We start from the raw sequence: 11,811 nt of genomic DNA on the forward strand, positions 1-11,811 counted from the left end.
AATTAAATTGTATATCTTGATTGTTATATGAGTAGATAATTGTTAATATAATAATATTACAACAAATATTTTCATATACTATTACTTAATTCACGAATATAAAATAAAGTTTCATTAAACAAGAACTTTTTTTTAACACATTAAAGCAAGAACTTAAAAATCTTGGATGGTGTACGTTAAGAAAAAATGTAAAGGAAAGACGAAAGAGGAAAAATGGGAAAATCGGAAATGATAAGATTTAAATCTCCTAAATAGAATAGGAAAGTTAATTAAGGACATTTTAATCAAATGAAAAAAATGAGTAATTAATTAAGTGAGGATAAATTTGTAAGTAAAGATAAGTAAATAATTAAATATCAGTAATCGAACGAGAGAAACAATTTTCAGAATAGAAATAACACCCTCTTTTTTTCATGCTAAATCCAATTTAAAGATCAAGTATATTTATCCGTTTATGTATTTAAGTGCCTAATTTTGTCGATAAAATTAGGGAGGAAAATTGTTGAGCTCCTATCCATGGCCAAACTCTTGAAAAATTGTTTGTTCTTCTTTCTTGTTCTTTGTCTCGAGCAGGGTAATATGGTGATTCTATCCTTCTTTTATATATGCTTATAATAAATAATAATAATAATTGGTTTGCTATAACAATAATTATTATCCTACGACGTCAAAACTTCGATGATATTAAAGTCATTGTTATACTGGTAATATTAACTCGATCGTCATGTATAGGTTTAAAAATCCATGCAGTGCCTTATGATTACAGATTCACGAATGAGGTACGTAAAAAAAAAAATACAGATCTTATTTTCAAGGGTTTTTCGTTTATTTCTTATAGACTCGGAAGCATCATATTAATTTGATTGAGTATTATATTATATACTTTTTATTGCAATCATAAAAAATTTCAGTGTCTGAAAAATCCTCTTGGCCCTCAATATGGTGGAGGGATAGTGACTAATCCGGAGATAAATAAAGGGTTGGAGGGATGGGCCCGATTTGGAGGCTCGATAATTAAGAATCGACAATCCAAAGATGGCAACAAATATATCGTTGCATCGAATAGAAGTCATTCATTCCATAGCTTCTCACAGAGATTTCTTCTAGAGAAGGAAAAACTTTACACATTTTCAGGTATTTGTATTTAAATATTTTATGATATATTTATATATAAACGCATATTTTATGGGATGATCCATATTTTACAGCAAAATCCTTTTCAGATTTTAATTTTAAGAAAGATTCTACGCACCTTTAGATTTCATTGCATAGTTATCACTTGACACGAGAAAATTTTATGCTACACCTGAGAAACACTCTTTCTCACGGATTATTTTATGCTACACTTGAAATACTTCTCTCCTCATGATGTAGTCAAATATCAATCATTGGATTATCAACACATTTGTCAATTTCCATAAAAATATAAGGATCCCACGTGATCTAATGGTATTGAAATATGGGAAGAAACACTCCGTCACACGTGTGTTTGCAAGAGATATTGATAAGCTGATCATCTCATTTTTTTTAAAAAAAAATATTCTTGGACCCCACATACATCTTGACACGAATGGGGTATGAATATTTTCTGTATCGGGGCATGATTGTTTTTGGGGTACTGTAGCCTGGCTGCAAGTGAGCGATGGAGAAGCGCACATAGCAGCCATGTTCCAAACAAAGGATAGCTATGAGACTGCGGGTTGGGTTATCGCACGCAATGGATGTTGGTCCATGCTCAAGGGCGGTCTCGTCGTCAAAGCTTCCGGCCCAGCCCACCTCTACTTTCAGGTTAGTTTCATCTTCAGTATACCACGTCACGTTTCATTTAAAAACAAACATATGAGTCTATGTGTAGTTTTTATGTTATCAAATGAGATGTTCCCCGGTGAAATCACAAGCTAGCTATTTTGTACAGATGCAGAATTCATCTGTTTGCATGCATGATCTTAATTATATATTGCCATAAAAATCTCAGTTATATCATCTGTTCACCTCCAAAAAATTGCAGAGCGACAATGCAGAAGTCGATATATGGGCAGATAGCATCTCACTCCAACCGTTTACACATGAAGAATGGCAATCTCACCAACATCAAAGCGTCCAAAAGATGCGCAAGAATTTCATTAAATTCCATGTTTTGGATAAACAAGGGCGACCCATTTCAAATGCCACAGTCTCCATCAAACAGAACGGATCTAGATTCCCGTTTGGATGTGCCATGAACCAAAACATTCTCCAAAACGCCGCGTACCAGAACTGGTTCTTGGCGAGATTCAAATACAGCGTATTCGAAAACGAGATGAAATGGTACTCAACCGAGCGATCCCCCGGAGCCGAAGACTACTCAGTCGCGGACTCCATGCTCCGATTCGCCCAATCCCACGGGATCACAGTCCGTGGACACAATGTCTTCTGGGACAACCCATCTCGCCAGCCTTGGTGGGTCGGAGGACTTCCGCCCAACAACCTGCGGGCAGCTTCGCAGAGGAGGATAAATTCCGTGGTGGGGAGGTACAGGGGCCAACTCATTCACTGGGACGTGATGAACGAGAACTTGCACTACTCCTTCTTTGAGAGTAAGCTTGGCGGAAGTGTATCAGCCGGTTTTTACCAGCAGGCGAACCGTATCGACCCCAAGGCCACACCGTTCTTGAACGAGTACAACACGATCGAGGAAAGTCGTGATCCGGTGTCCTCGCCTCCAAAGTATTTGCAGAAGATCTCGGAGATGCGGGGGCAGGGGTACAATGGCCCTTTGGGGATCGGGCTTCAGGGTCACTTCACAGATGCCAATTTGCCTTATCTAAGGTCTTCGCTTGATACGCTTGCCTCCGCTGGATTGCCCATCTGGGTTACAGAATTGGATGTCAAGTCCGGGCCGAACCAGGTAAATGATTTAGCAAGAATTCAAAATTTCTCAAATCGCCACCATTAATTAATTAATGATTCTAACATATATACCATGTTTGAACAGGCGAATTATTTGGATCAGATTCTACGGGAAATTCATGCGCATGCGGCAGTACGAGGCATAATACTTTGGTCCGCATGGAGTCCCGGAGGATGCTACGCCATGTGTTTGACAGACAACAACTTCAAGAGTTTAGCCACCGGCGATGTTGTCGACAGGTTCATTCGGACATTGAACGAAGCAGATGGTGTTCGAGAAACCACGGACGCTAGAGGCGTGTTTGGAACGTCGTTGTTTCACGGTGAGTATGAAGCGGAAATCAGCCATCCGCTGGGAGTAAAAACCCACAAGTTTAGTGTGGCGCCAAACGAGTCCCAAGAAGAAGAAAAAGAAGAAGGAACCGGCGGATTGGTGTATGAGATTAGATTTAAAGAGTGTAAACAAGCACCAATAAGCTAGGAGGGCTGATCACACCATCCGCACTGTAACGTGTAATTTTTTTTTATTACGAAAATCGTGATTGATTGAAAAATAAACAATCAAATCGCACAGCATATAATTTTGTGGAGACAAAATTTTTTTTATTATTAAAATCGTAATTGAAAAATAAACAATCAAATCATACAACATATAATTCTGTGGAGACAATTATTATTTTTTTTTTAAAATAAGTAATACTCATGAGCTATTTACTAAAACATTTATTTCTTTCCTTACCATTAATATCGTTTTGAATTAAGCATAAGATTACATGATTCAATTATTGTTTAATCTAATTTTTTTTTTTGGGTAATGCTAGATGTATACCTTGGGTTACACGTTGGGTTACATATTGCACTTGAAATTACATGATTATCCTACATGCATTTTTGAAAGATTTTTTCCAAATAAAATATATGGATAATCATGTAATTTCAAGTGCAATGTGTAACCCAACGCATAGCCCTCCGTGTACATATAGCGTTTTATTTTTACGTAATTTAGATTATATTTTTATTTGAAAGATATTCTAAGTTCAGTTAAATGAATTATTATCAACTTAATTATCACTTCTATGTTATTGTTAATTTATCTTTCGTTCTTAAATATGATCACTCTTTCTCGTAAAAAAAAAACCACGTTACTGTTCGAAACCGATCGGAACGGTCCGAAACCATACATAAACTTTGCATAAAAAATACGATCAAAAAATTTTTTCAAACCAAATGTTGCATAACAATTCGATTTGAGTTTAGTGAGAAACTGCCCAAACTGCACCGAGATGCCCTACCAATTAGCTCGCTTTCTTTCTACATAACCCAAAAAAAGGCACAAAAAAAAAATCTTTATTGTATCATTGGCAATTCTTTCAACACAGTATTTAAAAAATATTTGCTTTTTTTTTTATGCATTTCAAAGTGTATTTATTTTATTTTTATTGTCATTAAGGTTCGAGTTTAATCTAAATCGTTGCAAATTTCTTCAGACGCGTTTAATATTTGAAAAAGAGACCAACGGTTTATAAATTTTTTATTATAAGAAGTGGTTTAAACAATTACTTCTATTATGTATTTCTCGCTTCATTAGTTTTTTTAAAATAATTTAGAACATAAAAATAGATAAATAAATAGAAATTACTATTAATTTTGTGTGAACATATCAAGAGACCAAACAATTTCATGAGTAAGCCCTTCTTACTTAATACACGCAGTTGCGTGTGTGATGATTTAAATGATAATTAAATCAAATATTAAAATATATTGTGACGATTTGAGTCAAATCGTTGCAATATTGCAACGGTTTGACTCAAACTGTCGCAATTAATAGATTTTCTCCACCGACTTTCCTTCTTCCTTCTCCCTTCTCATTTTCGTAAATCTCATAAACCTTTTCCAAAATTTAGATTCACTTCAAGTCGTCCTATGTTTCACGTCGGCGATCGATTTTCGCAACCAAAAATAGTTTGGGAATTCTCACGACGAGATCTAGTTAGTGATACCAATTTTGTAAGGTTTTTTCTCGTCACCTTGGAACCCATTTTCGGCAGTCATCGTTTCGCCGCCTGTAAGGCCCGGGATTAATTAGAAATTAATTCGAATTTAATTTGATTTTAATTCAAGTATATTTAATTTGGGGATATTTAGAGTTTTGATTTAAATTCTAATATTCTTAAATTATTTAGGATTGAAATTGAATTAAAATAGGGGTCGAGGACCAAATTGCAATTATTGAAGAATTAAGGGACTAAATTGCAATTTTTATTGAAGCTATCTGATTTTAGAGTTATTACTCAGCATGAATACGTGTTCTTTGAATATTCAATTCAGAAAACTTGTACAGAGCCGAGTTCATCTTCTTGTTTCTTGATTTCATGATGTTCGATTTACCATAACTTTTGTTTCGGTTGTCCGATTTCGATTCCGTAAAGTGTTCTGGAATCCTTACAACGAGGGCTTCGATCTCGTGTAAGTTTTATGTTGTGTTATATGGATTTTGAAATCAATAAAGGGCAGATATCAGATTTTGAATCATTGATCATGTTTTTGAGTTTGTATCGTTTCTATTTTCGAAACCGGATGAAGAGCTTATGTTATTATGTTGAATCTTGATGCTAGCATGTTTTATGATTGTTATGGCTGTTTGTGCTGAGGTTTTGAAGATTATATCAGTTGGTTTTCTTGATTGAGAGCACGTACACATGGTTTGAATAAAAGAAATGATTTCGGGATTACGTCGGTTATCGATTTTGAATTGCTACGCCGTCCATTTGAGTTTTTGGATCGTTTTGATAGCCTATATCTGAGCTGAAGTTGTTATCTTGATGATGTGAATGTTATAGCATTTTTATTCTTCAATTTCAGTCGAGTTTGAAGGCCAACGATTCAAGACGCCGAGTTAAACCGAAGAAGAAAGAGTTGAGGTTTGAAATGAGTTTGATTGACGATCGATTAATGGTTTTGATTCGTTTCTGAAATAATAATCTTGAATGAAGTTTGATATGAGTATTTTGGTTGTTATATTTCAGATTAAAGAGTTCAGAACCGAGATAAACGAAGGTATAATGACGACATCGCGAAGTAGGGACTTTGAAACTCAAGAACGACTAATCTTGAGTTGGCCCGCAAAAACCACATACTTGTTTATGTTTTTGATTTGATTGTGATGTTGTCGATCTATCTCAGGTAGTGGATCTTTATATTCGAGTTGATATGATGCTATATTGAATTGATTCTATGCCAAGGTTACTGTTAACCTTATTTGCGAGTCGGTTACGAACTCGTTAGATGGATATCCATGTCAAGATCAGTTGTGAATCTTGATGGCTTTGAAGTTATGTGAATCAATTTGTATGTAAAGCGTTTACATACTCTATTTGTTAAGTCGAGTTTAAATAGAGTCAAGATGATTTATTTAACGCTTTCTATATGTTGGTTATACTGAGAATGTTTTCTCACCGGAGTTTATCCGGCTGTTGTCTTATTTTGTATATGTGCATGACAACAGATGGGGCAGGAGCTAGTCATCGACGTCATTGACAGCTGGGAGAGAGTCTAGCACGTGAGGACTCGGGTTGTAGATGATGTCTTGAACTCTAGAAGCAAGGAACCTTGGTCTAGTTTGTTTTGAACTACATGTATGAAGTATGAAATAATTGATGTCGTTTATCGTTCTTTAGCGACTTGTTCAATGTAATAAATGCATGTATAGATGCTTGAGACCTTGGTTATGTTTATATGCATGATTTGGAACTTCGAGTTTGGTGATTGGATTGGATCACACCAAGTTTTGACAGCAAAATATGATCTGCAGATTTTTTGAAAATTGGAGGCCGCTCGATCCGCAGAAGTTGACGGATCGAGCGAGCCCTGTAATTTGCGGACAGAATATTTTGAGTTTTTGGCTCGCTCTATCCGCAGAAGTTGACGGATCGAGCGAGACCAAATTATACTTCCATCCGAGAGCTGAGCAATTGTGCTCGCTCGATCGGGTGTTTTTCACCGATCGAGCGAGACACTGAAATTTAAAAATTTTTTTTTTTTTTTTTACTTTGCTCTTGGTTTCTTAAAATGTTAATTGTTCATTAATTGCCCTAAGACAAGATTAGCAACCCGAGGTCCCCACAACAGGTGGTATCAGAGCATTAGTTTCTTGGACTGAGATTAAATGAGCGGGGTAGATCGAGTCTTCTATTCTGATTTATTTATTGCTTTCATAATTGTATGGTATATGATTGATTGATTACAGATATTAAATTGTCACATGATGCTGTGATAATTTGCGAAGAATATGCTATACAATGGTTTGAATTACATGCTATCTGGTTATTTGATTGACGTATTAGCATGTATTATGAGGATGAATCGAAACTCGATCTTTTATGAAGGCAATGTGGACTACAACAGACTTGTTATAATTGAGATTGAACTTACACTAATCTGTTTGATTATCTGATATGCCTCCCCGACCAGCACCGAGAGTTAGACAGACGTTGGCTACGAATCAGCCTGAACAGACGAATGCTGCATAGGTCCCAGTGACAGTGTCTGAACATGGACAGGGTAGTACTTCTACTGATGAGTTCAGTGATGCTAATCCGATGGAGAAACTTCTGAAACGATTTCAATCATTCAAACCACCGAAGTTGCAAGGAACTGAGAATGCTATAGAGTGCGAGAACTGGTTGGAAGATATTGAGCAGTTATTCGAGTCTATTGATTATTCAGATGATCTTCGTGTGAGACTGATTATTCATCAACTGCATGGCCTTGCCAAGAGTTGGTGGATAGCGACAAAGAAAGCATTGGAGAACCAAGGTACTGTTATTACCTGGTCTGTATTTCGAACTGATTTCTATCAGCGTTTCTTTCCTGTGTCTTATCGCAAGGATAAAGGAGCAGAGTTTGCAAGTCTGCAACAGGGAAAGTTGAATATCGAAGAATATGTTGCAAAATTCACTAGCCTGTTGAAGTTTGCTCCACATATCGCTGTTAATGATGAAGCTCAAGCCGATCAATTCATCAATGGCTTGAATCCTGATGTATTTACACTTGTGAATTCGGGAAGACCGAATACCTTTGCTGATGCTCTGAATCGAGCAAAGGGTGCAGAAGCAGGGATACTGAAACAACGAGGAGCACAGTTTGTGCCACAGCCAGTGAGACAGTCCCAAGAGCAGCCACAGATTCCACCGCCACCTCGATTTGAAGCTGGAGGTAGCAGTAGTGGAAAGAAGAACTTCTTCAAAGGCAAGAGTAAACAGTTCAAGAGATCTGGTGGTAGTAGCTCTTCGAGTTCAAGTAGTTCCCGACAGTCTAGAGCTGGACAGAGGTCTGATGTGTATTGCACCAAGTGTGGTGGTCGCCATACCAATGAACAATGCCGAGGTGTATTTGGAAGCTGCCACATTTGCAATAAGATGGGACACTTTGCGAGGGTGTGTCCACAACGAGGTCTTGAGGGTGCACAGGGTGCGGGATCATCGAGACCGGTAGGTCAATCTACATCTTCTGTTCACTCTTTTCAACCACAGCCTGCAGCACCGAGTAGAGGAGGAGGTCAGACAGTGAATCAACCTCCGAGGCAATAAGCACGAGTGTTTGCATTAACAGATGAGCAAGCACAAGCAGCACCGGACGATGTGATTGTAGGTAACTGTTTTCTTTATGGTTATCTTGCATATGTCTTATTCGATACGGGTGCGTCGCATACCTTCATATCTGAACAATTTGTTACGTTGTATTCATTGCCTGTTGAGTCATTAACTACTGTAGTGTCTATATCTTTACCATTGGGAAAAGGTATAGTATCAGTGAAGTCTGTTAAAAATTGTGTACTACAGTACGAAGGTAATGAAGTTGAGCTTGACTGTATCGTTCTTGATTTATCTGATTTTGATTGCATAATCGGTATCGATATGCTAACCAAGTACAGAGCAACAGTGGACTGTTTTCAGAAGATTGTGAAGTTCAGACCTGATATGACTGATGAGTGGAAATTTTATGGTAAGGGATCACGAGCCAGAATTCCTTTGATATCTGTTCTTTCTATGACTGACTTGTTACAGAAAGGGGCGGAAGGATTCCTTATTTATGCAGTCGATATACTGAAGACTAGTCCGAAATTGACTGATATACCGGTGGTTAGTGAGTTTGCAGATGTATTCCCTGATGAGATTCCAGGATTACCACCGTACAGAGAAGTAGATTTCGGTTTTGAATTGATGCCAGGTACACAGCCGATATCGAAAGCACCTTACCGAATGACACCGATTGAACTGAAAGAATTGAAGGACCAACTTGAAGATTTGTTGGCCAAAGGATATATCAGACCGAGTGTATCCCCTTGGGGTGCTCCGATATTATTTGTTCGAAAGAAAGACGGATCAATGCGATTATGTATAAACTACCGGCAATTGAACAAAGCAACGGTAAAGAATCGTTATCCTTTACCTCGTATCGATGATTTATTTTATCAATTGCAGGGTTCGTCGGTATATTCGAAAATTGATCTCCGATCCGGATATCATCAACTGAGGGTTAGATACGAGGATATTCCTAAGACTGCGTTTAGAACCAGGTATGGCCATTACGAATTCATAGTCATGTCTTTTGGTCTAACGAATGCACCGACAGTTTTTATGGGATTGATGAATAGAGTATTTCAAAGATATTTAGATGATTTTGTGATTATCTTTATCGATGATATTTTGATATACTCTAAGAATCTGTGTGAACATGCTGATCATCTCCGAACTGTATTGAGAATATTAAGAGAAGAGAAATTGTATGCCAAGTTATCCAAATGTGAGTTTTGGTTGCAGCGAGTTGTTTTTCTTGGTCATGTAATTTCAGGAGATGGCATTTCATTGGATCCGAGTAAGGTTGAAGCTGTGATCAGTTGGCAGATACCGACATCTGTGCCAGAAATTCGAATTTTTATGGGCTTGGCAGGTTATTACCGTCGATTCATTCGAGATTTTTCCTCGATAGCGAAGCCTATTACACAGCTTACACAGAAGAATGCACCATTTATTTGGTCTGAAGCATGTGAAAGGAGTTTTATCGAACTTAAGAAGAGATTGACGAAAGCGCCGATTTTAATAATCCCTACAGGTACTGGTGATTTTGTTGTTTATTGTGATGCTTCTCACCAGGATTTGGGATGTATTTTAATGTAGAAAGGACATGTTGTTGCGTATGCTTCTCGACAACTGAAACCACATAAAGTCAGGTATCCGATTCATGATCTTGAATTGGCTGCAATTGTCTTTGCATTGAAGATCTGGAGACATTACTTATATGGAGAGAAGTTTGAAATCTTTCTGATCACAAAAGTCTGAAGTATCTGTTCTCACAATATGAATTGAATATGAGACAACGACGATGGCTTGATTTATTGAAGGATTTTGATTGTGAAATCAAATACTATCCGGGGAAATCTAATGCAGCAGCGGATGCCCTAAGTAGAAAGGTATGTGCTTTATCCTTGTCTACGATAGGTGTATCTAATTTGATTGAAGATTGTTGTAGTTTTGGATATGTATTTGAGACAGATAAAAATCCGATGAGAGTTTATGCAATCAATGTTGTGCCAGAGTTATTGATTCGTATAAAAAAAGCACAAAAAACCGATCAGAATGTGCAGAAATCGATTGAAATGATTCGATCAGGACATCAGTCTGAGTACAAGGTTAGTGATGATGATATCTTATATGTGAATGACCGAATAGTTGTTCCCAATATTGCAGATTTGAGACAGAATATTTTGAAAGAAGCCCATTGCAGTCGCTATAGTGTTCACCCTGGAGGCAGAAAGATGTACAACGACTTGAAGAGTCAGTACTGATGAAAACAAATGAAGTCTGATGTGACTGAATTTGTATCTAAATGTTTGAATTGCCAACAGGTGAAGGCTGAAAGAAAGAAACCAGGTGGCTTATTACAGAGTTTATCGATTCCTGAATGGAAATGGGACCACATTTCCATGGACTTTGTAACGAAGTTGCCACGATCATCTCGAGGATGTGATGCTATTTGGGTGATCATTGACGAAATATGCGTGCTTTATTCCCTACCGAATGACTTATCGTCATGATCAAATGGCGGATCTCTATATTCGAGAAGTGGTAAGACTACACGGTGTGCCAAAGTCGATAGTATCTGACCGAGATCCGAGGTTTACTTCGCACTTTTGGCATAACCTATAGGAAGCTCTAGGTACGCGCTTACATTTGAGTACTGCTTACCATCCTCAAACTGACGGTCAATCCAAACGAACTATTCAGATGCTTGAGGATATGCTTAGAGCTGTAGTACTTGATTTTGGAGTTTCATGGCAAAATTCTATACCACTTGTGGAATTTTCGTATAACAACAGTTATCAAACGAGTATAGAGATGGCACCATTCGAAGCATTATATGGAAGGAAGTGTCGATCGCCTTTGTATTGGGATGATGTTTCTGAGGTACCTGAGTTAGGGCCAGATATGATCAGACAGATGACTGAGAATGTGAAACTTATACAGCAAAGAATGAGAACAGCACAGCACAGACAGACCAGATATGCAAATATACGACGACGGCCGTTATCTTTTGATCAGGGAGATAGAGTGTTTCTGAAGATTTCACCGTTCAGGGGCATAGTTCGATTTGGCAAACGAGGAAAATTATCTCCGAAGTATATTGGGCCGTATGAAATTCTCGAGAAGATAGGCAATCTTGCTTATCGACTCGCTCTTCCTATGTCTTTATCTGGGATACATGATGTCTTTCATGTATCAATGTTGAGGAAGTATATATCTGATGCGTCTCATGTGATTCGATCTGATGAAGCTGAGTTGGATGATACTCTTAGCTATTTCGAGCAACCTATTCAGATTCTTGATAGGAAGACAAAGCAACTCCGAACGAAGACTATTCCAT

At 37.6% G+C, this 11,811-nt stretch overlaps 1 protein-coding gene across 1 annotated transcript; it reads left to right on the forward strand.

Annotated features, from left to right (window-relative positions):
- Positions 1-516: 516 nt before the first annotated feature.
- On the forward strand, positions 517-3,370 carry LOC140861192 (endo-1,4-beta-xylanase 5-like). Its single transcript, XM_073264200.1, has 6 exons — positions 517-574; positions 733-779; positions 912-1,134; positions 1,625-1,788; positions 2,009-2,887; positions 2,975-3,370. Exons 1-6 carry the CDS (start codon positions 517-519, stop codon positions 3,368-3,370), a joined length of 1,767 nt encoding a protein of 588 aa, XP_073120301.1.
- Positions 3,371-11,811: the final 8,441 nt, after the last annotated feature.

The sequence above is a fragment of the Henckelia pumila genome, chromosome 4 (genome assembly GCF_033568475.1).
Source record: "Henckelia pumila isolate YLH828 chromosome 4, ASM3356847v2, whole genome shotgun sequence".
Taxonomy (NCBI): Eukaryota; Viridiplantae; Streptophyta; class Magnoliopsida; order Lamiales; family Gesneriaceae; genus Henckelia; species Henckelia pumila.